The sequence below is a fragment of the Emericellopsis atlantica genome (genome assembly GCF_019669845.1).
Source record: "Emericellopsis atlantica unplaced genomic scaffold F5Z01scaffold_37, whole genome shotgun sequence".
Taxonomy (NCBI): Eukaryota; Fungi; Ascomycota; class Sordariomycetes; order Hypocreales; family Bionectriaceae; genus Emericellopsis; species Emericellopsis atlantica.
In genome coordinates this window covers 46891-71972 of record NW_025764739.1, presented here as the reverse complement: position 1 = coordinate 71972, position 25082 = coordinate 46891, and the positions used below count along the sequence as shown (strand labels likewise).

The 25082-nt window shown below is 55.2% G+C and overlaps 11 protein-coding genes across 11 annotated transcripts; 4 read left to right on the top strand and 7 right to left on the bottom strand.

The window, feature by feature from the left end:
* Window positions 1–1859: 1859 nt before the first annotated feature.
* Window positions 1860–4992, top strand: F5Z01DRAFT_373058 (uncharacterized protein). Its single transcript, XM_046259356.1, has 4 exons — window positions 1860–2435; window positions 2483–3182; window positions 3235–4552; window positions 4619–4992. The coding sequence occupies exons 1-4, from the start codon at window positions 2298–2300 to the stop codon at window positions 4830–4832; spliced, it is 2370 nt and encodes a 789-aa protein (XP_046114317.1). The 5' UTR covers window positions 1860–2297; the 3' UTR covers window positions 4833–4992.
* Window positions 4913–7736, bottom strand: F5Z01DRAFT_666333 (glycogenin). Its single transcript, XM_046264226.1, has 2 exons — window positions 6038–7736; window positions 4913–5981 (listed from the first exon to the last, which is right to left on the bottom strand). The coding sequence occupies exons 1-2, from the start codon at window positions 7500–7502 to the stop codon at window positions 5152–5154; spliced, it is 2295 nt and encodes a 764-aa protein (XP_046114316.1). The 5' UTR covers window positions 7503–7736; the 3' UTR covers window positions 4913–5151.
* An 831-nt stretch (window positions 7737–8567) lies between these two features.
* On the bottom strand, window positions 8568–10356 carry F5Z01DRAFT_373239 (cation efflux family-domain-containing protein). Its single transcript, XM_046259357.1, has one exon. It carries the CDS (start codon window positions 10048–10050, stop codon window positions 8677–8679), a length of 1374 nt encoding a protein of 457 aa, XP_046114315.1. The 5' UTR covers window positions 10051–10356; the 3' UTR covers window positions 8568–8676.
* An 832-nt stretch (window positions 10357–11188) lies between these two features.
* Window positions 11189–12370, bottom strand: F5Z01DRAFT_371786 (Alpha/Beta hydrolase protein). The gene has a single exon (XM_046259351.1). The coding sequence runs from the start codon at window positions 12272–12274 to the stop codon at window positions 11372–11374; it is 903 nt and encodes a 300-aa protein (XP_046114314.1). The 5' UTR covers window positions 12275–12370; the 3' UTR covers window positions 11189–11371.
* A 1-nt stretch (window position 12371) lies between these two features.
* Window positions 12372–15383, bottom strand: F5Z01DRAFT_371787 (ATP-dependent permease MDL2). The gene has a single exon (XM_046259352.1). The coding sequence runs from the start codon at window positions 15123–15125 to the stop codon at window positions 12801–12803; it is 2325 nt and encodes a 774-aa protein (XP_046114313.1). The 5' UTR covers window positions 15126–15383; the 3' UTR covers window positions 12372–12800.
* F5Z01DRAFT_666326 (RNA polymerase II-binding domain-containing protein) lies at window positions 15372–17284 on the bottom strand. The gene is made up of 2 exons (XM_046264225.1): window positions 16754–17284; window positions 15372–16696 (listed from the first exon to the last, which is right to left on the bottom strand). Exons 1-2 carry the CDS (start codon window positions 16941–16943, stop codon window positions 15696–15698), a joined length of 1191 nt encoding a protein of 396 aa, XP_046114312.1. The 5' UTR covers window positions 16944–17284; the 3' UTR covers window positions 15372–15695.
* A 52-nt stretch (window positions 17285–17336) lies between these two features.
* On the top strand, window positions 17337–18522 carry F5Z01DRAFT_666322 (clathrin light chain). The gene is made up of 3 exons (XM_046264224.1): window positions 17337–17598; window positions 17656–17867; window positions 17918–18522. The coding sequence occupies exons 1-3, from the start codon at window positions 17556–17558 to the stop codon at window positions 18368–18370; spliced, it is 708 nt and encodes a 235-aa protein (XP_046114311.1). The 5' UTR covers window positions 17337–17555; the 3' UTR covers window positions 18371–18522.
* On the bottom strand, window positions 18523–19234 carry F5Z01DRAFT_666319 (uncharacterized protein). Its single transcript, XM_046264223.1, has 4 exons — window positions 19067–19234; window positions 18891–18975; window positions 18771–18831; window positions 18523–18719 (listed from the first exon to the last, which is right to left on the bottom strand). The coding sequence occupies exons 1-4, from the start codon at window positions 19069–19071 to the stop codon at window positions 18658–18660; spliced, it is 213 nt and encodes a 70-aa protein (XP_046114310.1). The 5' UTR covers window positions 19072–19234; the 3' UTR covers window positions 18523–18657.
* F5Z01DRAFT_666318 (uncharacterized protein) lies at window positions 19235–22040 on the top strand. The gene has a single exon (XM_046264222.1). It carries the CDS (start codon window positions 19466–19468, stop codon window positions 22001–22003), a length of 2538 nt encoding a protein of 845 aa, XP_046114309.1. The 5' UTR covers window positions 19235–19465; the 3' UTR covers window positions 22004–22040.
* Window positions 22041–23648, bottom strand: F5Z01DRAFT_666315 (t-SNARE). The gene is made up of 3 exons (XM_046264221.1): window positions 23268–23648; window positions 22679–23217; window positions 22041–22625 (listed from the first exon to the last, which is right to left on the bottom strand). Exons 1-3 carry the CDS (start codon window positions 23288–23290, stop codon window positions 22165–22167), a joined length of 1023 nt encoding a protein of 340 aa, XP_046114308.1. The 5' UTR covers window positions 23291–23648; the 3' UTR covers window positions 22041–22164.
* F5Z01DRAFT_372182 (EF-hand protein) lies at window positions 23637–25040 on the top strand. The gene is made up of 6 exons (XM_046259355.1): window positions 23637–23794; window positions 23907–23963; window positions 24017–24032; window positions 24162–24287; window positions 24341–24553; window positions 24605–25040. The coding sequence occupies exons 1-6, from the start codon at window positions 23792–23794 to the stop codon at window positions 24637–24639; spliced, it is 450 nt and encodes a 149-aa protein (XP_046114307.1). The 5' UTR covers window positions 23637–23791; the 3' UTR covers window positions 24640–25040.
* Window positions 25041–25082: the final 42 nt, after the last annotated feature.

The window sequence follows — 25082 nt, the reverse complement described above, 5'->3', positions numbered from 1 at the left end:
GACAAGTCGTGGAGTCTCCCGCGTCGTCCACGCTAAAATAGAACTATTAACAGCAAGTGTCGGAAGCTACATGTATGTAGGAGGTCGCGCTACATCGACGAACCATCATGGCAGTTGTGCGCCGGCCGGCCTTGGCGCTTAACAAGAGTCCATACGTACGAGACGGTACGACGTACGTAGCCAGGACTTCCGAGGCTTTGTTGGTTCCAACGGGCCCTTGAAAAGTGTCACCGAGGCTCACATAGTTGGTTATGATCTTATCAGAGAGCTCTGACAAAGATTGTGTTGTAGGAGTGTAGCCGGGGGAGCCTGCTCTGCGCAATGATCTGGGTGTCATGTCGTCGTACCTAATGATTGGACTGATCAAGGCAAGTACGTACGGCGCGCCGCTGGAGCCTTATACTTGATTCAGACCACGCCCATAATGTCTCTGATAGCCCTGGTCTATTTGCCGCCCACGAACTTGCCGCATTCCGATCGAGTATATCGGCGACCTCAGGAACAATAGGCGCCAAAGCAGGCGAGTCTGGCGCGAATCTACTGCAGCCTTTGCGTTATGGGTGTCGCGATGGCCCAAGCCCAAAACGCCACCCGTGCCGAGTACATGTACTGTCTGTGTTGGAATGAACTAGAGCTGCTTGTAGCATCTCATCACTGGCACATAAGCCTTGCCATTGGGCTGGATCATCTGTTCCCCAATACAGACAAGGTTTGGACCTGTCACCATTTCAGTCACCCACGTGCGCGTGCAAACCACCATCTGAGCAACACCAGATCTGAGATAGATCAGGGGCTCGGCTCTGGATCACAGCGTAAGGTTTCATAACGTTGCATGCTATCGACTGGAATCTTTCACCACCTGTCTTTGAGGGGCTATCTGCAAGGCCTTTGGCTCTATCGGAAGATTCGTAAAAGACCTCGATGCTGCAATCGTTCCAGTTTGTGCCATTGTGGTTGAGCCGAGTCATAATACTACGTACTTACGTACTATGAATGTGGAGAAGTGACCCCATGGAATGGTGAGGTATCCGGCAGAGGTCACTGATAGCTTTCGGCACTGCACGTCCCCTATTGGGCGTCTTTGCTTCATGCTTATCAGAGGCCCAAGTGGAGGACGTCTCAGGTGAGACCTCTTTGTCTTCGTTCTCGACTGGCCCCGGGCGCCACTTCCAGACTCCTGGTCTCGACATGTCTCAACATGAATGCTGCTGCTGGTAAGCAGCCAAACGAAGCCACTGCTCAAAGCTAAGTTAGCGTTGACAGAAGCGTCCGGGGGAATTGAGTGGCGCCCTGCCGCCCCGGTAAGCTCTAGTCTAGTCTATTACTTGTACGTATACTCCGTAGTGTCCCCAGGATACCCTCGCCTTAGTGTGCTGCGCATTCGCTTGTTGGCGGAAAGGCTTTCCGCAACAGTGGGGTAACTCAACGCCAAATTAATGCCGCCCTCGTCAACTGTTCACAAGACGAGTCGCTGCATTTCCCGGTGTCTTGGCCTTTTTCTGACAAGTCGAGGCCTAATTAATGAACTTGCAAAATGGCTTGAAGCTTGTGCGCCTTACTGACGCCACGAGGACCCTGAGATTATCCCTGAGATGGTCCCTGAGAACGAGGCATGACTGATCTCTACATGTAGTTTTGACATTGGCACAGCTATCTTTGCACTGTGATTCAAAGCCCATGTCGCGAAACGTTATTAAACTGCATGTCCTCTGTCCGATCATCACTGTGGTTGTCAAGCAGAGAAAAAGGCTTGCGAATTCCCCGAATCCAAACTTCCACCAATTCTAGTCAATGCGCAAAGGGCCTGATCAGTCAATGTTGTGATTGGTGCAGGGTAGGCATGCACCAACCAAGCAGCAACACTTGTACAAGGTTAGCAGCTAGCATACCTCAACTACTAATTACTTAGGTTCAAATTAGTTGCAGGTAACCGACGCTTGAAAATCGAACTCATTTTCAGAGAGAGAGAAACGGCAATCTGCATTTGAATCAACGGCACTGGGACAAGTTTCGACTGTGATGCGATACCATATCCCGGGTAATCGGCGGCACAAGCCAGCTCTGCACCAAATGCCGTCACGTGCCAATCTCCGACCCTTCGGCACGTCATCCTGGAATAAGCGGATCCACTGACAACGTGTAGCGTGGCTTCACCAAGAGGTCCTTTGATTGCGCCGGCAACAGCATCGCGACTCATTGCTCACGACAGCAACGCAGCGTATCCAGAGTTCGAAGATGGACATGCAGCCTTAGTTGTGCTGTCGATACATTACCCCTTCGAGACACCGTTGCTACCCATGCCGAAGATGCGATTGGGCTGGTACGCCGGGGTGTCGACCGCCCTGGCGGGCTCGGTCGTGCTCTCAGCATTTCTCCAGCGGCCAAACTTCTACTCGGCCATGGTATATCTTGCGCAGAGCAACTTCTGCTTGATCGTATGTACTGCTGAGACGCTTCCGTGACTGCGCGCTGACTTGGAAAGGTCCTGGTCAACTTCACACTACTGCTGTACAGCAGCTTCCTATACAGCCTAACCCGAGTATGCTTTGGGCGCCTCCGCGCCGTCGAAGTCGAGCAACTCACCGAACGCGCCTGGTTTGCAATCACAGAGACGTGCCTTGCTATGACGATATTCCGGGAGGAGATTGGGCCGTGGTTCTTGGTTATGTTCGCCGCGCTCGTCAGCGGAAAGATATGGGGTTGGATTGGAGATGGTCGCGTTGAGGTGTTGGAGCAGCAACCACCAGCAAACCCTCGACTCTTCCATACACGACTCAGCTTCTCGCTCGCGCTGAGCTTCGCTTACGACGGCGCCATGCTGTGGTATATCCTGAAGACGGTGATTCAACAGGCTCGTCCCAACATGATGGTCATGTTTCTCTTTGAGTTTGCGGTCTTGTTGACCACATCTTGGCGGACCGGTGTGCGATATCTGCTATCATTGTTCGAGCAGTGGATTATCCAGGACCAGACCAAGAAGCGGCTGGCAGAGCGCAAGCGGGAGGTTCGCGAACAGAGAGAAGCCATGACGAGGCAGAGAGAGCAGGCAGCCGCTGCAGGAGTGGAGGCGCCTGCCGACCAGGAGCCCATACCTCACGAAGATGATGTTGACGAGATGGACATTGAGGTCCCCGGATGGGCCGCCAAGGGCGAGTGGGTGCTTTGGCTCGACTTGATCACTGGTAAGTGCAATACCTGCACGTAGACAGTATTTTCCTGCTCACACACGTACAGACTTTGTCAAACTGGCCATCTACGCCTCCTTCTTTATCATGCTCCTCATGTTTTACGGCCTACCGATACACATCATTCGAGACTTGTTCTTGACGTCAAGAGACTTCTTGAAGAGACTCAATGCGCTACTGCGGTACCGCAAGGCCATCCAAGAGATGAACAAGTACCCCGATGCTACGGCTGCCGAGCTTGCCGAGGAGAACACGTGCATCATTTGCCGCGAAGAAATGCGCCCATGGGATCCAACGAATTCTCCAGGCGCAGTGGACCGATCCCGACCCAAGAAGCTCCCCTGTGGCCATACGCTACATCTCGGCTGTCTGAAGAGCTGGCTCGAGAGACAGCAGGTCTGCCCCACATGCAGAAGCCCAGTTACTTCCGATCGCGGCAGGGCACCTCGGAGGGACCATGGTGGGCGTCGCGCTCTCAGGATACAGATCGGTGGTGGTGCGGCGCCAGCAGCGGGACAGGCTGGCGCAGACGGCGTCAATCCCCCGGTGGACGCCCAAGGACAGCAAGGGGACCGACAGGCAGGACAGCAGCAGCAGCAGCAACAACAACAACCAGCTGCCAACCGGCCCCGGGTATTCAATCTAGGCCCTCTACGTCTAGGTTTTGGGGCCAACAACGCCCAAGTGGAGGAGTTGGCTCGGCAGTTTGGCATGGCACAGCCAGCCCCAGCACCAGCCGCGAATGGTGCTCCAGCGCAAGCTACCGTTCCTGCTGGTATGGCGCCCCCTCAGCCAACCACTGGCGATAACCTCCAGAACGCCGCGAGCCTGTTGCAGCAGGCCGAACAAGCGCTACTCGCAGAGCTGAACACCTTGCGCCATAGGCAACAGGAGCTACAGACCAGCCAACTCCTCATGGCAGAACTCCAGCGATTACGCCTGCGACAACAGGCAGATCATATCGCGCCGAGGCCTGCGACCTTTCCACATGTGCCGTTTGGGGCCATGCCGGCGATGCCCCCATCAATGCCCGGGGCTCCCCCAGGCTATCCAGGTATCCCGACACGCCTGAACAGCCCGATCTTGGGCCGTCACGGGACATCGGAGTATCACACGTCCATCCCCTCCGGCAGCCCAGAGCTTCCCGAAGGTGTCACCATCCCACCGGGCTGGTCACTGATGCCGCTGCAGAGGCTGGAGAACGGGTCGTTTGCAAGGCAGCCATCCCCTCAGCCAGGCTCGATGCCGACGCAAAGCGATTCCCTACTGTCAGAAGCAGCCCCTCAGCGATCCGTCTTGGAAGGCGCATCGAGGCATCACGAGTCTCATGCACCCAACGGCCACGCCTCTGTACCCGGGTTGAATGAGCCCGAGCCCGATGGCACGCCGAACAATAACCATCTCAATGTACAGCCAACACCAGTCGTCGTGAGCCCGAGCCCTGTAGCACCGAGCTGGGGCTTTGGCAACCGCGCAAGGTTAGATCCGGAGACGACCTCGGAGGCGGGGTCGACGTCCACAAGCCACGAAACACCAGCACCGAATGTGGAGGGATCGTCGGAGGATAAGGGCAAAGGCAAGGCTGTGACAGTGGAGGAGGCGTCCGATGATGACGACAACGGTGAGCCCAAGACCAAGGATACATGATGTATTAATAGGCGCGTCGCGCACATAGTATGATGACAGCAAACAAGCGAGCGATGAAATGACACGAGCTGTCTTGACTAGGTTTCCATGCCGTCCTTATATTTGTTTCGCGTATCCTCCTAAATCGTGATCTTGACTATCCAAGTACCTGCTCTGTCCACTGTACTATCGCCTGGAACGCCGTGATATGCTGCCGCCCAGAATCAAGGGTTAAAATAAAACAAAAACAAAACAAAGCAACGCGAGCAAGAAGCCAATACGAAAACACAGCCAATACTGTACAAGGGCACCTCACCTCCTGGCCATTGACAGCAAGACTTCAAGACTTGCCCCTCGGGAGAGGCGAGTCCATCAGTCCCAATGTTAACGCCGGCCCTGGCGTTGGTGCCCTCCCGGCGACCGGCTTTCCCCTGTAGGTCGACCTATCCTCCCGCTCCTCTTCCTCCTCTTTCTCTTCCTTCTTGGGTGGATGCTGCGGCTTATACGTCGGCGACGACACGTCCTCCGAGCCGAACGGCAAGCTGCGGTTGGGGATAGTCTTCTTCTGCTTCTTAGCCCCTCCCTCCTCACCTCCTTCGTCGGTGGCCAGCTTCTGGAGCACGTGTTCGTACTGCTGTTGCGCCAGCTTCCGCAGTTGCGCCTCGGGGTCCTTCATAGTAGAAGCGTTAGTAAGACCTAGTGATGGGAGTAGGGTACAAATGCAATCAGAGGGAAGCCACCGTCTCCCATGTACACATACCCATTCCGACTGCCTGGGTACGCCCTCGGCCATGGGGAGGGCCGTGGCGTCACCCGCGTCGTGTGCTCCCTCGGTCCGCTTTGGTTGCTCCTCCGTGCCCCAAAAGGAGGGTCGGGCGATGGGCGCCGGTGTGACCGGTAGCGAAGGTCGCTCGACTTCTGAGGGAAAGTCTGTGAGCTTGAAGCCGCGTGATTTCTTCTGCTTGGGGGTGCTGGGTCCCGTCGGAGAGCTAACTGAAGCTAAGCTCTTGCCGCGTCGGTGTTGTTGCAAAGAATCAACGTAGCGGTTGATCTGAGGGATCTCGTCCCAGGCATTCGAGAGCTGGAAAGTGCCCCACGAATCGGCCGGCGGCTGGTGCACCCGGATGGTGGGTGTAATAGGCGTGGCAGGCGCCGACGCATTCTCGGTTTCTGTACAAAAGGTCAGTACTTCCCCACGGGGACGATGAAGCTACAGTTGTACATACCCTTAGACTCGACTGCGGTGGTTTGCGTACTGAGATCGGGTAGAGGCGTGGCGTTGGTAAAGATGCGGGAGGGTTTAGGCTGGTGACTTTCCCAAGGGAACACTTGTCTTGGCGGCTGGGCTGTCGGCGCTGGCGGCTCCTTGGGAACCTCATACCACATGTTCTTGGGCGGACTCGGGTATCTGTCTGGTGGGACAAAAGGCGTGGGATCCCGAGACATGGTGTAGACGGTGGATGGGAAGTTGACAGCTTCTGGTTTGGAGTCGGATGGAGGAGGATGCCATTGCGCGTCCCAGCTTGCTGTTGGCAGTGGCTCCGGCTCAGGAATTGGCTTCTGTTCTTCCTTAGGTGGCTCACTGGAGGAGTACCCTGAGGTTGCTTCCTGTTGCTGACTTTGAGGATGCTCATGCTCATGCTCATGCGGCTGCTGTTGATGGTGGTGGTGGTGGTGTTCTTGTTGCTGCTGTTGTCCTGAACTATCGCTGGCTGGCTGTGGAGTGTCTTGCGTTTGCGCGTGACTTTCGCCACCACGCTGCTGAGGAGACTCCCGTTGTCTGTGAGAGTGGTCATGGTGAGTGCCTTGTTGAGTGCCCTCATGGTGGTTGTCGCGCGGCTCAGCGTACGCAGCGGTAGACCCCTTTGCGATCTCATGCTTGACTTGCGGCCGCCACTCACCGTTCGTGTAGTAATGAACCAAGCTGTCGCCAGGCCCCTCCCTGAAGTGCCTGTCCCACACTGCCCACCATCGTCCCACCATCTCTCCATAGGGGCCGCCCTCCTGCCCCCTGCCTGCAAACCAGGGCTTGTTGCTACCGATAAAGTGCACCATATTGATCGTCGAGGAAAGGTGCCTGTAAGCAGGGACATATTGATAGTGACCACTGGGCGTGACATTGTACGCAAAGCTCAGTCTGTGCCAAGAGTTCTTGAAGTGCATGTTCAGGAGGCCCTGGTCGGCGCCATCGAAAGAAATGCCGCGCGAGGCCATAGCGCTGAGGGCGTGGTACTCGCCCAGGTCGGGAGAGAGGACCATGACACCCGAGTTGAAGAGGTCAGGCCATCCAATGTCGGGTGCTGCGGCAAAAGAGGCACCGAGCGTGAACAGCTCGTCCGGCGCGCGATAGGCCACGACATCGGCGTCAATGTATACAATCTTCTCCCACTGGACCAGCTTCCACAGATTGATCTTTGTAAAGGCTGAATGCAGGTCCGCGCGATTCATGAGATACAGGTTCCCCGGATCGGGGTTGCGCATCCTGGGCACGGAGATGACATGGTCGTAGACGGTCTTGAGCTGGGTGATCGCGTCGGCGGAGACTGAATCGAGGGTGGCGAGGCAGACGAGCGGTTTTCTGGTGCGCGCATCGCGTAGCGAGTGTGCGAGGACGAGGGCGCCGGGCAGGTAGCTGTCGTTGAGGAGGAGGGTCGCGTAGGCGTGGCGTGGTGCTGCCGGCTCCCCAGCCATTGTCGCGATTGATGGAGAGGAGGAAAAGCTGGGGAGCGCTATAAGAGACGAGGAACCAAGGCCATGGAAAAGGAGGCCTGTCGGATGATGTGGACGCACGGTGGCGCGCGTTGTGAGAAGGACAGAAGGACGGACTCGGACGGATCAAGGTGGGGAGCTGGAGGTGGAGCTGGAGCTGGAGGTCTGGGCACGAGCGACATATTTAAAGTGTGAAACAACGACGATAATCGCTTGCAGAATGCAGGGCAGCCAGGAATGGTCTCGTCCCCTGCACCTCAAGTCCTCAACAAGATGCCTGCCACTGACTGCACGCTCGTATCCGTCCCAACGAGAGTAACACTGCGCATCAACACCACACGGCCATGCGGTCGCCCAATTGACCCTCCGCATTTACGATTCACGTCGTTCTACAAATCCGTACCGCGATGCTGCTGTCCGTCACATCTCGTCAGGTGGACGAGTGCACGGCCTGTCATATCGTGCAGTATCCATGGTTCCAACTTGGTGGCAGACATTCGAACCAGGTACAGTAGCAAGCAGGCAGATCTCCAATGACGTCTGTCGGCTGCCAGCTACCAGCTATGTATAGTACCCCAAGCTGCGAACTTATCCAGCGGGCGACTGCGAGTAGGATCCATTCATCCATCCATCCATCATGCACGGCCGGCGGGCGCCTCGTGCCGCGTTGGCCCCGTCAAGTTGCCTTTCATCAGAGGCTCTGCAGAATGTGGACAGTCTACCATATACGTCCCTCTACAAGCATGTCTCACCATACGCAACAAGCCTGATCCGAGACTCGGCGTCACATAAAGCTGCACCTCTGTCCAGTTGATGCCAAGGATCCTTGTGCGCATACGTAGTAGTACTGTGAATTCATGTCGATTGGTCGACACGTACATGATAATAGCCCCAGACATGCACCCCGCACCCTGAATAGCCTGAGATCCCCACTGGCACCATGTCATCAATGGCGCATCTCCATGGACCATGAGCTAAGTAAGTCGGATCCCCGCGAAGTGGTGGAGGCGTTCATCTGATTCGGTTGGCATATCTGGTCACGTCTCGAAGCTTGGACGGAATATCATGTCTTCTTCGGGTATTCTAAAGTATTATGAAGCACAGGGGACTATACGATGACCACCAAATCGCCAGCAAACAATGGATACAAGGCGCACTACAAGTCCTTCTTGAGCGCGCGCTCTGGCTTGTGCGTTGTCTCGTAGTCAATGTGGACGTAGGCCCTCTCCACGTCGGGCAGGCCCTCCAGCTTGAATTGCAGCTCCTCGGCCACGTCGTGTGCCTCGCGCATAGTTTCCTCAGGATCCATCACAATGTCCACCTCGGCGATCAGACGAGGTCCCGAGTGGTATACTCTGACCGTGTCGATGCCCAACACCGAATCCGAGTGCGTGAGGCACACATACGTGATCAACTGCTGCATCTCGGTGTCGGCCGACACGCCCACAAGCAGCAAGAACTCGGCAAAGGCAGTGCGCAGCCATATCGCTGAGATGACCACGGAGAGGATGATGGCGCCCGCCGGGTCGAGCCACCACATCAGCTTGGAACCACCAACGGACGTCAAGATACCAAAGGAGTTGACGAACAGATCGTTGCGGTGGTCTTGCCACAAAATCCGGACCTGGCTGTACTTGTTCTTGAGAGACCAACAGTACAGGAACAGGCAGAACTTGGTCGCGAATGCCACTGCCACGGCAAGAACCGCGGGCAGATGGAACGCTTTGCCCTCACCTGCCTGGCTCAACTCCTGACATGAAAAGGCAATGATGATCAACGACACGCTCACCATGATGAAGCTGAACGTGATGTTGCCCACAGTCTCCAAGCGAGCCTTGCCAGCCGGGAAGCGACGCTCATCCACGTGGGCCACCGCGCGTGAGGAAACGATGAGGATCAAGTTGCTGAGCGGGTCAAAGACACTGTCGGCCGCCGTGGTGAAGAGGGACAGGGACCCCGATGAGATGGCGCCGTATAGCTGGAGGATGGACAAGCAGATGTTGGCAATGAACGAGCCCCAGACGGCTATGCGAAGCTTGAGTTGCTCCTCGCCCGCCTCCTGTTTGGCATCGGCGAGGTGGTCCTCCACAGGTTTCAACATCCGCTCAATCGCAGCATTTTGATCTTCGTAGAAACGTTGGATCTTGCGTTTCCTAACCTTGGGACCCTTGTGCCCGGTGGCGCCTGCGTCTCTCTTGCGCGAGGTGTTGGCTTTGATATTGGCGAGGTCTGACTCGGTCTTGTAGGCCAGAGACAAGCCGTAAGGGTCATTCTCCAAGCGGACGCCGTTGAGTGGCAAGGCAGCACGGCCTGCGGTCAGTTGGCTCTCCACGTCTGTCAAGGTGGGCTGGGAGTTGTGGCGGGCGACGGGGTCATGCTCCTCGGCCGGAGCACTGGACTCGATACCGGTACTGTGCGAGGCGTTCCGGGCCGAAGCCCTCGACTGGCTGCGTTGGCGTTCGCTGTCCACGTGGTGCATTTGAATCGCCGAAGGGTGATGGGTGATAGAGTGGTGGACGTCGGGCTTCATAATGGCGGCGTGAGGAAGTGAACAATGAAAGTGGATGAAGCAGGATTGTTGAGCTGTACTGCTTTGGCTGGAGGTGTACCTGAGCTGGTGCTGAGCTGCAACTCAAGGTGTATAGAGCCGGTGTCCCGCAAGCTCAGAGCTTCAGATGGTCCTCAGGAGCTTCGCTGTCGATCGTTGAATTGTCTTCGACTCCGCCGACTCCGTCTGGAGAGAATGTAGCAAAGAAGAAGACACAATTCTCGGGGCACCAGGAAGAAGAAACGGAGCAAATGATATGCGACATTGACGCACAGCACCTTCCTCAGCACTTAATTACCTGCCTTGGCCATGATCCATCGGAGGCTGTAAGTGACTGGCGCGGGTCTGTGATTTGGTAAGCGGAATCGGAAGTCTCCAGCGCCTAGCGCCATCCAGCTAGCGGGCCATCACAGTCCCAGTCGTCACCAGTGCCACCCAACGTGGCCCCTGATCGGAAGTCCGTCGGAGAGTGGCTAATCAAGCTCACGGGTCGAGGACTCAGATCTCACCGCACCAGCAGCATTCAAGCGTCCACCCATTGGTCAGCCAGATGGGCTGGAGCTCGGACAATTGTGCGGCATTGCGAGTTGCGAGATGGCTGCGGCCCTGTTAGCGAAAGTCCCCTGCGCTCAATCGAGCAATGGTGCGAGAGAGGAGGGGACAGACAACCTGAGGACTGAGGTGGCCAACGCATCGTTCCGCTCCAGTTCTGAATTTTGCGGCGGAGTCCTTCTCTTCCGTTATCGCCGAGGTCTTACGTCGGGCATTGGATTAGTCCGCAGCGTCCAGGCCACTGGAGGAACAAAGCGGCGTCATGCTGAAGACAAAACGGGCAACATCAAGTTGGACAGAGCGCAGGCTCACAACATATATAAAGTTATAAACATGTATAAATGTAGCTTCGGCAGACGTTCCCCAGAAATAGCCAATCTATGACTTATTTATGTGTCGAAACCTGGGGCTACTCGGGCGTACCCGGGACTGGGCGACAAGGACAGATGGTGATTGGCCCGTCTTTGCTTGTTTAACCAGCAGACAGATCCCGTCGACTTCGCGAGAAGCATGTGAAGAAGCGTTTCTATCTTTCTTACTTAAGCAAAACAACGTCCATCGTTCATCGTCGGTGATAGCCCAAAGGCGTAGTGGACATTTTTGTGCCTTGTTAGCAAGAGGGCGGACAATGGGGCTTGAATGCGCTTGGTGACACTTGGGATCTCTGAGATTGCCGGAGCTATCCGTCCACCAAGCAGGTCACAAGAATCGGATTTACAGAACGTTCAATATTCAAGATTACATGGCCGCCTCAAAGCTTCGCCTCCACTGCCCTAGCACCGCCCTCACTCCTCTCAAGGATCCACGCTACGAGATCCCGACCAAACTCCTCCTTGCACAGATCACTGTGCAACTGATGATAGCCTCCCTCGTAGGGCTTTGCCACCTTGTCCTCCACCTCGGTCTGTTGCTCCAGCCACTTCATGGCCGCGTCGAAACTGCATGTCAAGTCGCCCGTGCCGTGCTGCAACAGGATGCTCTTCACGTTCTTACTCACTTTGACCGTGCCCGACGACAGAAGCGCGGTACGGTCCAAGAGGGAGGCCAGACCTTCCAGCGTACCTGTGTTGTGGCAGAGGGGGTCGTTGCGAATCGATTCCACGACGGCCTGGTCGCGGGAGAGATCCTCCGGGGGCACCACGTGCGTGAGCTGATGACGCGGGAGCACCATGCCTGCCAGGCGACCCAGCATAATCTTGATAGTGCTGGGCTCGGCAGTCTTAGTGAACCCAATAAAGGGGCATTCCAAGATCCAGCCACGCACGCTCCTGACCACGTCGGCGTACTTCTCGTCGGCCATAAGGGTGCAAATCTCGCCTCCGCCCATGCTATGACCCATGACGAAGACGGGCACCTCCTCGGTGGTGTTGTGCTTGATAAAGGCAGCCACATCCGCCACGACGCGAGCCGTGGGCCCGGTCAGACCCCAGTCGGATTTGTCTTTGGCTGATCGGCCCCAGCCGCGCTGGTCGAAGCCCAGTACTTGGATGCCCGCCGCAGCGAGCGTCGGGAAAAAGTCATTGTAGCGATTGATGTGCTCGCTGAAGCCGTGGATGAAGATGAGCCTCGCTTTGGTCGGGCCAGTAGGCGTCCAGGTCTTGGTGTAAAGCGACACACCGTCTACCTCAAAGGTGCCCTCGGCTTCGGAAGACATGGTTGCGCGTCTGCTTCTAGGTGATGGACAGTTAGTATTATGGTGTCTTTGGTTGCTGACAATGGGGCTGGGATGAGGTTGAAGTGGACGGAGCTGACGATCACGCTAGGAGCGGTTATGACGCTACCGTGGCGGTGGAGCGATGGCATGTGATTCCTGCTTACCTCACCTTATGAGACGGCCACACCCTACATCTTGTGACAGAACTTCAACTGAAGACGCGCCCAGTGAATAATATGATTGCATGCTGGGATTGCTTTTGCTAGCCAAAGGGACACTAGTATAAGCATTGATCGATACGCATTGAGATCATTGCTGTAGCTCATGCCTCTCACCCACGCTGCATCCAGTATCACACGTTCGGCATCAGACAACCCCGTAGGTGGAGGATGGTACACCGGGCGTTACATGGGTAAATGTGTATTTCTATGCTTGAGCATGCCATACCTAATATACATTGACACAGACCAACGCCTCGAGCTGTGCGCTCTGGATATCAAGAGATTTTCGTGAGGATGCGAATTGATCATCGCCGAGTCTCCTCTTTGACTCCTTCCTTTTCGGAAGCCTCCTCTTCTTCGAGCGCCTCTTGTGCCTCTTCCTCGATCTCCATCTCCTCGGCCTCCGTGATATGCGATTTTGATGAGTCGCTGTTTCTCGGCTCGGGAATGTCGCCTCCGCTCATCTGCCACTCCATCAGCTTGCTAAAGGCGCTCTTGGGATCGGCGGCGAGCTGGGAGTAGTTGCCAATCTCGGCGACAGTGCCCTCGCTGTTGAGGACGATGATCTGGTCAGATCTCTTGATGGTGGAGAGGCGATGCGCGATGGAGATGGTGGTGTTATGCCCGCGGAGTAGGCGAGCGAGGGCTTCGTTGACGAGGGTCTCCGATTCAGCGTCGAGTGCCGATGTGGCCTCGTCCAGAATAAGGATATCCGGATCCTTCAACAGGGCGCGCGCGATAGCAATGCGCTGCTTCTGCCCACCAGACAGCTGGGAGCCCCTGGCGCCGACCTGAGTCTCCAGGCCATCGGGAAGATCACTAATAAAGTTGCAGTTCGCCCTCCTCGCGGCCGCTACGATCTCCGAGCGGCTCGCTTCGGGCTTACCGTAGCTGATGTTCTCGGCAATCGTGCCCGAAAAGAGAACGGGCTCCTGAGAGACCATTCCGATCCTCCTTCGAAGGGACTTGACATTCATGGTTGCAATGTCCACGCCGTTGATAGTAATCGCACCAGATGTCGGGTTGTAGAACCGCAAGAGAAGCGACGCGACGGTCGATTTGCCACCGCCCGATGGGCCGACCACGCAGACATTGCTGCCCGAGGGGATCTCAAAGTCCAGGCCATTGAAAATATTGACGGCAGGGCGCGTTGGGTACGCAAAGGAAACATTCGAGAACTTGATCGGGCCTTGCGCAGACTTGACAGGTACGCCTATGGTCTGAGGAATCCCTGGTCTCCGGTCTTGCAGCTCGAACAGGCGGCTGGCGGCGCCCACACCCTTCATCAACTCGGAGTAGAAGCCGGACAGTCCAAACAAACTCGATCCCGCAAAGGCCGTGTACATCATGAAGGAGGTCAGATCGCCGAGTGACATGCTGCCAGACCGGACGAAACTGCCTCCAACCACGAGCATCGCTAGAATCGTCATGTTACCCGCCCAACCAGTGGTGGCGAAGAAGGTGGCCGCTACGAGGGACTCGCGGCGACCGAGCGCAAAGATTTTGCGAATCTGGTGGTTGTAGCGACCGATCTCTTGTCGTTCTCCCACGAAAGCCTGGCTCGTCTTGATGTTACCCAGTCGCTCCTCGGCAATCTTGGTGAGCGTACCCAAGTTCTTCTGAATAGAGCGGCTGATGTTTCGGATGGCCCTTCCGTAGAAGAATGCACCAATCGCAACAGGCGGGAACATGAGCAGCAGGAGGCCCGTCAGTTTCGGGCTCGTCCAGACCATGATGGCAAAGCCGGCGCCGCCGCTGAACAGGGCGCGCAGACCGTCGCTGAGGTTCTGCGTAACGGATTTGCCCACAATGACGGTGTCGGAGCTCAGTCGCGAGATGAGGTCTCCGACACGGTTGGCGTCGAAGAACTCGGCATCTTGTACGTAGGTCCTTCTGTAGAGCTGCGAGCGAAGCCTCGCAACGACGCGCTCGCCCACGATGCGCAGCAGCACGACACGCCCGTAGTTAGCCATGGCGCCCAAAGTCAAGATCGAGCCGAGACCAAAGAAGAACTGATTCAGGGTCAAACCGAAGAGACGAATGTCTTCCACGTCACTCTTGGTAGAGATGTCCAGGATGCGACCGACAGAGAAAGGGATAGACATGGTCACGCTGGACGAGATGACCAGGAAAACAAAGGCGATCCCCAACCATCGAATCTCTGGCTTGGCAACCTTGATCAGGCGCCAGATCTCGCCGAGTCCTGCCTTGCTTTGCCCCTTGCCTTCTCTTGACAGCTTGGCGCGCAGATTGACCTGCGCCGCCTTGCTCGCTTTTTCGCTCTTCTGGAAATCGAACTCCTCCTCCACCTCCTCTTCAGCTTTTCGTTGGGACTGCTCCTCTACCTTGCGCTGAAGCTCTTGCTTCCGCTCCGGGGCGTTCGAGAACGCGCGAGAAGCTGCACTGACGCGCCATATCGCGGAGCCCGACGTGTATCTCGTTCGTGGGGTGAAAATGCCCACTGCGAAGCTGCGTGCAGGAGTCGATGACGAATAGATCGACCGCGTGGAAAGCTCCGGTCTGAACAACGCAGGCGAGACGATTAGAGAGCAGGATATTCTGATAGGAGCAACAGGGCTTTCCAGAGCGCGAGACAGCAACGTCCTTCGAATCGTTCCGGACATCATCATGGCGGCCGAGTTGCGTGACGGGCGCTCAGCGGCGCATGATTCGCTCGAAGGGGTTCGTTCAAAGCCGAGGGACACTGGGCGAACTCTTGCCTGCCGTAAACAGAGGAATGCAGACGTTGAGTTTTCCAAATGCTACAGAGTTGTTGTGCGCAATGCCGTCATCATCGCGGCATTTCTGGTGGTGTCTGAGGCTTGGAGAGTTCCCGCTGGATGCGGATACTTAACAGCGCCAAAATTCAGGTGGATACTACTACCATCGCAGGGTAGCCAGGGTACCTTTGGCTCGGAGGGATTCCCTGAACAACCCGAGGACCCTCGGTCGCAATCGGAGTTATGGGCGAGTTACGGATACTATTCGACGCCTTCCAGCCGATGCTTACAGATTTCTGCCAACTTTAGAAGAACTCGACGGCTCCCAGCATAATATGTCACGTAATCCAGAGGGACGCGCAGTGACGCGAACAAAGTATAAGCACAGCGACGTTAGATGCTGATGCAGGGGCTATATAGTAGGATACAAGCCAAACCATCCACTGGCGCAAAGTCCTTGTCTGACCCTCCCAGCACATCTCACGCTTGAGATCCTTCTTGTAGCATGGCCGCAACATCGGCGTCTATGGCATCGCCCCCTCCAACATCTGGTATATCTTCGCCCTCGTCCACGCGGCGCCTCTTATTCGAGCCATTGGTGGAGATGGGCAGGGTCTGGTACGAGGATGCTGCGTTAGAGAGCACCTCTATTCCGGAGCTGCCCACAGACTGTTCTTCACCTGTTGTTGGCGGAAGTGCTTCCATCGGCGGAACGTCCCCAGAAGGAGGAGTGAACGCCTCCATTTCTGGTGTCAATGCCTCCATCTGAGGCCTCTCCTCGTCCTGCTTATGGTGCCCAGAGTCCTCTGCGCCGGCGCCGTTTTGATCAACTGATCCCAGAGCCTGCATAATGCCGAACTCGACCTGCTGCTTCTTCTCCTCAATCTCGCGTTTTCGCTTGCCGAACTTATCGGCGCTCTGGCGGTCGCCCTCCAACGCCGCGCGGTGAGTCTCCAAGAGCTTCTCCAGTCCGGACACTAAGCTCTCTCTCGCTTTGACGCAATCGGCCACAGCGTTCTCGGCATTGGCCAAGGTCCTCAGAAGACCGTTCAGACGAGCCGCATAGACAGGTGCAGAGGGTGCCGGTGTTGAGGTGTCAGTCTGCTTCTCGTATTCCTGATCAGCCGAGGCGATTGTGCTCTTGAGCGGAGCGGAGAGCTTCGAAACGGATTGATGTGCAGAGATGAGAGGCGTGAACTCGGAGGGGACGTTGGCGGCAGCAGACCCAAAAGGATTACCACCGAACCCGTTTTTCGAACTCCCTCTAGCCTTGTCTAGCTCTTCGAGGCGGGAATCCATGGCCTTTTGAATTGAAGATTCGAAGATGTTTCGATCCCTCCAGACATCAACCACACGACGGATTTTCGACTGAACCTCTGTCGGTGCTCCTTTGTACGCGACTGACACAGCCTCCGCAATGGCCGGGGAGAATGCGATAATGAAGTCCTCCTTGTGGCGGATGCGCGACTGTTGAGCAACCTCTGCAAAAGTGTCAGCGGCATCACCACCACGGTGGATTCCAGGAAACGAGCACGTACCATTGGCAAGATATATGAGCATGAGCCGTTTTGTGGATGACGAGTCTTTCAAACGCTGCATCCAGAGCTGTACCGTGCGGTCGGCGTGACGCCGATGGAACATGATCCATTGCGCTGCAGTCGCGATACTGTCGTGGCTCTCATTGAGCGCTGACAACCGCGCCAGGACAGCATCATCGTTGTACGCCATGGCGTTGATGGGCAATTATGTTACGGTTGCGTTCAGCGGTTGTCACGGTGTTTCAGTGGCCTCGCGGTACTATTGACTACAGCTACCTTACACGGTAGGTACCTGCAGCTCAAGCGAAAGAAGCTCGGGACAGTGATATCAATGGCAACGGCAAATCAACCCGACAGGGTCGCAAGAAGTAGGCTCTTCAATGAAGACGTCAGTCTGAACGGGGGAAAAGCTGGTGCGTTGCACAATGGCAGTGGAGGTAAGGAATGAGATGCGCGCGCCGATAATTCAAGCAACCAGGATTAATGTCCATTTGATGCAAATCCTATTCAGATGAACCTCGCTGTGTCAATATTCACATAGAGTATATACAGCCTAATGCAATAAGTGACGCAGCACTGCTGAGCATTATGAGGGCATCGACTGATCTGATTGGTCCCTCACCCACATTGCCCCACCCGGTCAGGAGCATGGCAACGTCGACCTCATTGCTTGCTCGTTGTCTATACAGATGGCATATACCTGTCGCGGATTCTCCATACTACCAACTCGATTCTGTACCTTGTATCCGATCCGCATTGAGCGCACGTTCTTACTTTGAAATCCCAACACTCACAACCAAATATGGCCGACCGATTCCCATCCTTGGAGGACTTTGATGCCGGGGGTGAGCTGGCCTCTGAACCGATGAAAGCTTCCCAGTGCGACTAACGCGTGCTGCCAGCCCAGACAGACATCAAGAACGTTGCCGAGGACCCGTCGGCCGATGATTTCCTAGCTCGCGAGAAGGCTGTTCTTGGCGATGATGCGAACCAGTTTGCGACAGCCCAGGATGCTTCGGCACTTGGTGGCTCAGATGGCGACCTACTAGGCGAGACCGAGCAGCCCCAGGCCACTTTCGACTCTCAGTTTCCAGACCTTGCTAGCCCTTCAGCGGTAAGTCATCCAGCACGCGACTGAAGCTCTCGAGAGCTAACATCTGGCAGGGCATGGTCCCTGGCAGCAACACAATCACCGGGCCTTCGGTCAGCTACAACTCCGGATACCAGGCACGCGCCGACGATGAGGAAGAACCTGAAGTGATCAGAGAGTGGCGCGAAGCCCGTGACGCACAGCTTGCCAAACGTGCCGAACAATTCGCCGCCCAGCGCGAAGAGACCATTAAGGAGGCTCAAGCCAACATTGACGACTTCTACAACAATTACAACGCGAAGAAGGAAAAGGAGATTGAGAAGACGCGCAAGGAGGCAGAGCAGTTCCTAGCGAACCGAGATGACACCGTGTCTGGTGGTACAAGCTGGGATCGCATTGCCAAACTGGTCGACGTCAGCGGCAAGGGTGCGAAAGGCGGCTCCGCTGGCTCGGGCAAGGAGCGCTTCCGCGAAATGTTGATGAGCTTGCGAAAGGATGAGAAGGCACCAGGAGCTACGGGCTACTAGACGGGGTTAGGTGTGGAATTTGACGTCCTTACAGGAGCATGCATGCAGTATGGAGGCGCATACGGCGTGTGGATTCTTCCAGGCCCAGGACTTGGCGCAATGTATCATAGAAGTACGGATCACATGCGACCGGCTCATAATGAAGTACCATGAATCTTGACAAAGGGGAAGTGTTGAGCATTCGGGTACATACTGAGCAGATGCCTGCGCACTGCGATGCCAGTCTATAGAGTCCTTCTTGCACCGTATCGAGCTCTCGCAGGGCCACGCCGATCCAGGTTGTTTGCTTAATCCTTGGAGAACCAGGTGTTGTAGCCCATCACCTTGCGTCCGCTGCACCACAGAGTAGCTGTGAGGTTCAGTAAAGGCTTTGTTCCAAAAAAAACGCTGATTAACCTACCGCCAAGGGAGCCCCAGAGGAGGATAGTGTAGGGGGTCATCATCCAGCGGCTACGGCTGCCCTGTCGTCATGTCAGTCATCCATTGTCGGCGGGTTCGGTCGGAGGAGGTGCTGTCGTACAATCTGCCAAAGGCGAGTGTGAGCCTTGTAGGCCTGCTGGTAGAAGCGCTGGTTCTGAGGAACCTTGTTGGGAGCGTCGACGAGACTAATGCCCTTGGTTAGCGACCGGCAAAGATCGGATGTGAGCGTTCCCGCAGGCCATTGAGAAAGCACACAATCTGGAGAATGCAACTTACCCCATCTTGTCGATTTGTTGTGAAGCTTTGGAAGAGCTAAAGTGTACGTTGAGTGGGTGTCGAAGTAATGGGAAGTCAATTGATGAAGGTTCGGCAATCTGATGAGGCCATATTGTGATTGGCACGTCTGGTTTGATGATTACTCAGCATGAAATTCCCCATCCGGTGGATCCAAGACGGTGCAGCTCCAATTCCTGTCTCTCGAGGTACCTTAGCTTGTTATCCCAGTGCCTCAGTTTTATGACGACGCAAAAAAAGTCGGGAGTGCTCGTATTTTCTTTCCACAGGGAAGCACCAAGCGCTCGGGCGCAACAACCCAAATGCCAATACGGCGACTCCACGCTTGCCAGGATTCCATGCCGGTGACATCTCCGTGTCGCGAGTCGAAGGCATTTAGGGATGAAAGCGACCCTTCGATACACGCGGTCTTGTAAAGCTCCCCGAAATGGCTTGAGGGAACCCGTCCAGTCGGTTGCTCGATTTCCAGCACAATGCACGCAACGAACCGAGCGATGCTTTTCCAGCCGATCAAACCCGACTTCCAGTCCAGCTACAACATGCCCAAGAATAAGCAGATCGTTGCGCAACAGTGGGACTACGCGATGGTTGTCATCAGTTCCTCGGCAAACGAACCGCTCGAGTACGCAGGCGCAAATAAAATCCGACCTCGATGCCGAGTTTTCTGACTTGCAGCCATCTTCATATGGCGACTGGTTACACCTTCTCGACTTAATGGGCGATCGCCATGGTTCAGCAGGTGTCTGGGCTTGCTTTGAGCGCTTGGTGGATGAAGGACAGGCTGGACTTGCCATATCGAACACCAGGAACAGAATTCGTGAAGAAACTGTAACGGTCGCATGCGAAGACGACAAAAGAGTGGAATACCTACTGGGCTTGTTCGTGCGCCTTCGCACGCTGAAGAGAACATGGCCGAATTTTTACGTCGACATAATCCAGAATCTGATCCTTCGAGGGGAATACACACGGGCCACGCATTGGCATTCCAGGATATGGTATACTATTTCGCCATCCCGCGAAGCTTTGGCGGAATTAATATCGAGGCTCGCGCATGAGAACGACCCAGAGCTCCAGCAATGTCTTGTCTCGATATACCACTCAAGCGACGAGCGCGGAATATTCGACTTGGTCATCCCTTCGTTGTATGCGTCGGGCAAAGAAAAGCTCGCCCGAACATGGCGGGCTGAGTTCACGAAAGCTGGGGACTTCCCACAGTCGAAGAATTCCCTACCTTTCCTGAGATTCCTTTCTTGCTACTATTCCCGAGTGTATCTCTATCCCCAGGAGCTTGAACTGTTGGGCGGTGGCATTTGGTGGGTGGCGCGCGATGAGCCAACTACTGAGTCTCTCGGAGATGGATCCAACTCCCAGGGGGCTTTCCGTCGGGAGCTTGTCGCAAAGACTTTTGCAAGCCGTTGGATATCGGTGGATTTCGCCATCAATCTTGTCACCCAGTTCGGCATCCCGAATATAGGGCCCAGGGAGCTGCAGGCATTGGCCCTCCGCGAAGAGAATGCACAGGGGGTCCTTGAGCGCATCAAGCGGCTGGAAAGCCTCGGTATTCGTTTGAGTAAGCATCCATACTGCAAAGTCGTCGCTGTCATGGCAAGAAAGGATGATGATTACCATCTGGACCTGTTGTTGCATACCACCATGCACTATGAGACGTTGGTAGACCCTCAACAGCGTGGCGATCTGCTGGCAAAGGCCAAACAAAGCGGCGACAAGGACACCAGTTCTCTCCTACTCCGGATTCGGGAGATTTTGGATAACAAGGGTGAAGTCTGGGAACTCAACAATCTGTTACGTACCTCACTCAAAGAGGGCAACCTAGCACGCAGTTCGCTTGTTCTGGATCGAATGCGCGCAGTTGGAGTCGTGCCTCGGCAAGACAATGTGACGGAAATGTTACGGCAACTCTGCTCGACCCTGCCATGGCACACGCCAACTCCTCGTGGTCTCCGGACTTATCGAAATCAGAGCTCCCGCAAACGTCCAGCTGCAGCATCTTCACTCGATGATGTGGTCCGGATCCTGCGCACATGCGCCCAGTATGATATCGCCATCCCAATCAGCTGTTGGAGCCATGCCTTGCATCGATTAGGTCGCGACGGCCGCATGCAAGAGCTGCTTCAGCTGTGTCTGGAGTTCGTAAGCCGATGCCAACCTGTCAAGCCTTGTCTTCTCCCAGTTCACCGCGACGATGTGCCAAGGCATCAGCTCCCAGAGCGGAGAAAGGACGCGTTGCCTGAAACCCATGAACTCAGAATTTGGGAAACTGGACAAACGGTCTCTACGCAGGCCTTTGGCGTTGTGGAAAGACAGTGGATCCCTTCAGAGCTTCCATTGAACCATCCTCATCACCCAGTCACGAAGCTCGTCACTCCTGAACTACAGCGACGCATCGTGAGATGGGGATTCCAGGCCGCTATTGGCCGAAAAAGGTCTTCCATTATTGGACGAAGCAGAGGGTTGGAGGTCACCGATCTGGCTCTAGATGGCATCATGTCCTACGATCTCGCACAAGGTGTGCGAACTTTGGCGATTCTGCGAGACCGAGGAGTGGCTATCGAAGAGACCCTCATTTCGAAAGCGATTTGCCGCCGTATGGCCCTAGCCGAGTCGTCAAGCTACCGACACAAACAGCGAAGCCGACAAGAAATATTACCAGAGCATGTTAAAGCAGCCGTGGACGCTGCTTGGGGTACCGAGCTCCTGCCACCACTATCTCTGTTCAGCCGACTAGTCGACCAACACAAACTGATCGTCTGGGACCAGTTCCCAACGTTATTCAGACGACAATATGATGGGCTCAAACCAATTGAGGCCCACGATAAACCACGACGTCGAAGCAAGTTGAGCAAGCCCGAATTCTTACTTTGGCAGAAGAAGCGGCAGAGGAACTTAGTCCGGCGCTAGCTATAAAATCGTGCGCTCATGTATAAAGTGCTACAATGTATATACTTTGATGTATCAGGATATGTAAATAGACACTAATGACTCCGGTTACCCCATGCTTTGCTCATGCGAAATCACCCCGAGACGCTTTGCCATACAGAATCTTTGCTGACTGACCAAAATCAATGCCGTTTGGGCTTGATGAGGAGCAGAATGAAGAGACCCGCAACTAGCAGGAAGAGAAGTAGAATGATCTTCCTCTTTGTTGTTCTCCGCTGGTATCCAGAGGCAACCTTGATCTCCTTGTCTGCCTCTTTCACATCTGTGTGCATGCGCTCCACGTTGTAGTCGATTCTGTCCAGCATGGTGCCCTGGTCGATGACCATAGTTTGTAGATCTCGGAAGAGGTCTGATAACTCAATGATGCCTTGCGCAATCTCCTCTATCTCACGCTCTCGCTGAGCAATTACAGCATCGTTTGAATGCAGCATCTTTTGCTGCTGCGCTTGCAATGTCGATTGTGAAAACACTCGATCGGCGTCAGACTCTTGCATCGAAGGATCCAAGTAGGAGCCGCCAGGCTGCGGTGTCGAGGCACGTTCCCCGGGTGAGAGGGGCCCCATGCCGCCCATGCCGCGTAGTTCTATGGATCATCAGTATAGGCACCTAGGTGTGGGACGAGATTGGGACACTCACTTTTGAGGTAAGTGCTCTGTTTTTTCCGAAATCTCGAACTAGCGTCCTGCACTCTCGTGGCCAAAGAAATCTGAATATTCTTTGCCATGGTTTCCTCGGCGTTACTGATCGTACCAGCCTGTCTGGACTCGCGCACCATCTGTTCAATGCGCTGTATGCAGCGATGACATTCGTGGAACCCTTTGGTTATCTCGTGTGTGAGCTTTTCGATTTTCTGCTCTTCTGCCTTTTTGGCATCGTCATCATTGAATCCTGGCAGTACATGCTTCTGATGAAGCTTGTCAAGGCTATGCCCCTTGGTCGCAATCTCAGAGAGCAAGTCGGTAATCTCAGCTGAGATATCTGCCCATCGAGGTGGAAGGAGGTCCATCTCGATCACCGCGTCGCCATCGTCGTCGAGTGCACCCCCTGACAGGAGGCCGCGACTGTCCTCGGGCGCATAGTCGGAGTATGGGGTGCTTCCAGGGCCTGAACCGCCGACAGCGTATCTATTTCTCGAGATCGGGTGATGCGCATACGACTGACGGTAGGAGATGTAGCTATACCACGAAGTCAGTCAACGCCGATAAGCGACAGTCTGGGGACCAACAGGTTCGTGCGGTCGCGCCACATGGCGGACGCAGAGCACAGCCCAAGCGAGCGCTCAGCGTGTGATCCTGGGTTGTTCTTCGTTTACAGTGTTAATTCGTGCACGGAAAGATTGGTCGCAAGCTGTGAGCGTATGTCGTGAAGAGGCTCGGTGTCGCAGGTCGCATGTCAATGCTGTATTGTAGGTCCCTAGCTTCCAACGCGCTGGCTGGCCTTTGACATTACGACATCAGGCGAAGGTGCCGGAAACAGGGCGCACTGTGCACATCAATTGACTTGCCGCGATGCTGGCCACTACCACTGTACGCACACTGTACACTGAACTGTACCCCCTGTCAATGCCGTCCCGAGTCGTCACCTCAGGCCCGGAACTCAACTGGAGCTTCCAGGGTGGGAGGACCCCGCCAACTTGCTGGCTCGCCTCCTGTTTACCTTGCCTCAAAATCACGACTGTTGCTACAACCCGCATACACGCACTCATCGCTTTACCGACATACAAAGAACCCCTACAAATCTATCATCACAATGGTGGGTCATTTGCTCGCAACCCAACCATCAACGCTCAGCCCACGGCACACAGCCATTAGCTTGAGGGGCTCTGCGCTGACAGAAATGGCACTGTTGCTGACACTGATCGCAGGCGGACTCCCTTACCGAAGAGCAGGTCTCCGAGTTCAAGGAGGCATTCTCCCTGTTTGTAAGTGCACCTGAGTAGTCCGACTGTTTGACAGCCGCACTGACCATCCATAGGACAAGGACGGCGATGGTACGTCAAATACGTTTAACCCCATGTGCTGCGCGCCATCCCCAAGCTTCATTATCAGGCGAAACGACCCCTTGCTCGAAACGAGAAGCGCGCTACACCTATCATGAATACATGACTGACATGTCATAGGCCAGATCACCACCAAAGAGCTGGGAACCGTGATGCGCTCGCTGGGGCAGAACCCCTCCGAGTCGGAGCTTCAAGACATGATCAACGAGGTCGACGCCGACAACAATGGCACCATTGACTTCCCTGGTATGGCGGATGCCAGCCCTAAGTCTGGAGGGACTATTGACACTCTGCCGCAGAATTCCTCACCATGATGGCCCGCAAGATGAAGGACACCGACTCTGAGGAGGAGATTCGGGAGGCTTTCAAGGTCTTCGACCGCGACAACAACGGTTTCATTTCTGCTGCCGAGCTGCGCCACGTTATGACCTCGATCGGCGAGAAGCTCACTGATGACGAGGTTGACGAGATGATCCGGGAGGCTGATCAGGATGGCGATGGCCGCATTGACTGTATGTGCTTGCCTCGAGCCAACAACTGCATGATTGCTAATATGATCCCAGACAATGAGTTCGTGCAGCTCATGATGCAAAAGTAAAAGAGGGTGCAGGCACTCGCCTTGAAACTTTCCGTCCTTGTCCCCAGGCTTTGGCGTCCCGGTCCAGGATGGTTCCTGTTTCTTTCCTTGATGTTGGCAATATTATGAGCGATGTGAGGTCAACCGGAGACACAAGATACTCAGTGCATAGACTGAATGATTGAAATGGTCGATGCTAGCTTTCTTCGTGGCGGCTTGCGCCTCGCTGGGTACTAGTATATGCGACGATCCAGATTGTTAAAGGCCAACTCCTCAGGTCGCCGCACGCCCATCTGCATGTACTGTGACACTTTAGTTCCACAAGCCCAAAATATCAAGGTTGTATGTATCAGAGTCGAGCAAAGGACGTTTATAATTCTGGTCATTCCAGAGTTGTCGTATTTCAGGTGATAGTAGCGGATCGGCTCGATGCTTTTCCGGCGTTCGGAGCTCCAGTCCTTTGA

What these genes read in the sequence shown, in the direction of transcription:
- F5Z01DRAFT_666322 (XM_046264224.1), top strand. Translation starts at nt 17,556, where the DNA reads ATGGCCGACCGATTCCCATCCTTGGAGGACTTTGATGCCGGGG. An exon ending in GGAGGACTTTGATGCCGGGG is followed by an intron (nt 17,599 to 17,655) that starts GTGAGCTGGCCT and finishes GCGTGCTGCCAG; the next exon opens with CCCAGACAGACATCAAGAAC. An exon ending in ACCTTGCTAGCCCTTCAGCG is followed by an intron (nt 17,868 to 17,917) that starts GTAAGTCATCCA and finishes AACATCTGGCAG; the next exon opens with GGCATGGTCCCTGGCAGCAA.
- F5Z01DRAFT_372182 (XM_046259355.1), top strand. An exon ending in TGGCACCATTGACTTCCCTG is followed by an intron (nt 24,288 to 24,340) that starts GTATGGCGGATG and finishes ACTCTGCCGCAG; the next exon opens with AATTCCTCACCATGATGGCC. An exon ending in TGGCGATGGCCGCATTGACT is followed by an intron (nt 24,554 to 24,604) that starts GTATGTGCTTGC and finishes ATATGATCCCAG; the next exon opens with ACAATGAGTTCGTGCAGCTC.
- F5Z01DRAFT_666326 (XM_046264225.1), bottom strand. Translation starts at nt 16,943, where the DNA reads ATGGCGTACAACGATGATGCTGTCCTGGCGCGGTTGTCAGCGCTCAAT. An exon ending in GCTCATATATCTTGCCAATG is followed by an intron (nt 16,697 to 16,753) that starts GTACGTGCTCGT and finishes ACACTTTTGCAG; the next exon opens with AGGTTGCTCAACAGTCGCGC.
- F5Z01DRAFT_371787 (XM_046259352.1), bottom strand. Translation starts at nt 15,125, where the DNA reads ATGATGATGTCCGGAACGATTCGAAGGACGTTGCTGTCTCGCGCTCTG.
- F5Z01DRAFT_666333 (XM_046264226.1), bottom strand. Translation starts at nt 7,502, where the DNA reads ATGGCTGGGGAGCCGGCAGCACCACGCCACGCCTACGCGACCCTCCTC. An exon ending in CACCGCAGTCGAGTCTAAGG is followed by an intron (nt 5,982 to 6,037) that starts GTATGTACAACT and finishes CCTTTTGTACAG; the next exon opens with AAACCGAGAATGCGTCGGCG.
- F5Z01DRAFT_373058 (XM_046259356.1), top strand. Translation starts at nt 2,298, where the DNA reads ATGCCGAAGATGCGATTGGGCTGGTACGCCGGGGTGTCGACCGCCCTG. An exon ending in AGAGCAACTTCTGCTTGATC is followed by an intron (nt 2,436 to 2,482) that starts GTATGTACTGCT and finishes TGACTTGGAAAG; the next exon opens with GTCCTGGTCAACTTCACACT. An exon ending in TTGGCTCGACTTGATCACTG is followed by an intron (nt 3,183 to 3,234) that starts GTAAGTGCAATA and finishes ACACACGTACAG; the next exon opens with ACTTTGTCAAACTGGCCATC.
- F5Z01DRAFT_666319 (XM_046264223.1), bottom strand. An exon ending in ACACTCGCCTTTGGCAGATT is followed by an intron (nt 18,832 to 18,890) that starts GTACGACAGCAC and finishes ACATGACGACAG; the next exon opens with GGCAGCCGTAGCCGCTGGAT. An exon ending in CCTCTGGGGCTCCCTTGGCG is followed by an intron (nt 18,720 to 18,770) that starts GTAGGTTAATCA and finishes TGAACCTCACAG; the next exon opens with CTACTCTGTGGTGCAGCGGA.
- F5Z01DRAFT_666315 (XM_046264221.1), bottom strand. Translation starts at nt 23,290, where the DNA reads ATGTGGCGCGACCGCACGAACCT. An exon ending in TGGCGCGACCGCACGAACCT is followed by an intron (nt 23,218 to 23,267) that starts GTTGGTCCCCAG and finishes TTCGTGGTATAG; the next exon opens with CTACATCTCCTACCGTCAGT. An exon ending in ACAGAGCACTTACCTCAAAA is followed by an intron (nt 22,626 to 22,678) that starts GTGAGTGTCCCA and finishes GATGATCCATAG; the next exon opens with AACTACGCGGCATGGGCGGC.
- F5Z01DRAFT_373239 (XM_046259357.1), bottom strand. Translation starts at nt 10,050, where the DNA reads ATGAAGCCCGACGTCCACCACTCTATCACCCATCACCCTTCGGCGATT.
- F5Z01DRAFT_666318 (XM_046264222.1), top strand. Translation starts at nt 19,466, where the DNA reads ATGAAAGCGACCCTTCGATACACGCGGTCTTGTAAAGCTCCCCGAAAT.
- F5Z01DRAFT_371786 (XM_046259351.1), bottom strand. Translation starts at nt 12,274, where the DNA reads ATGTCTTCCGAAGCCGAGGGCACCTTTGAGGTAGACGGTGTGTCGCTT.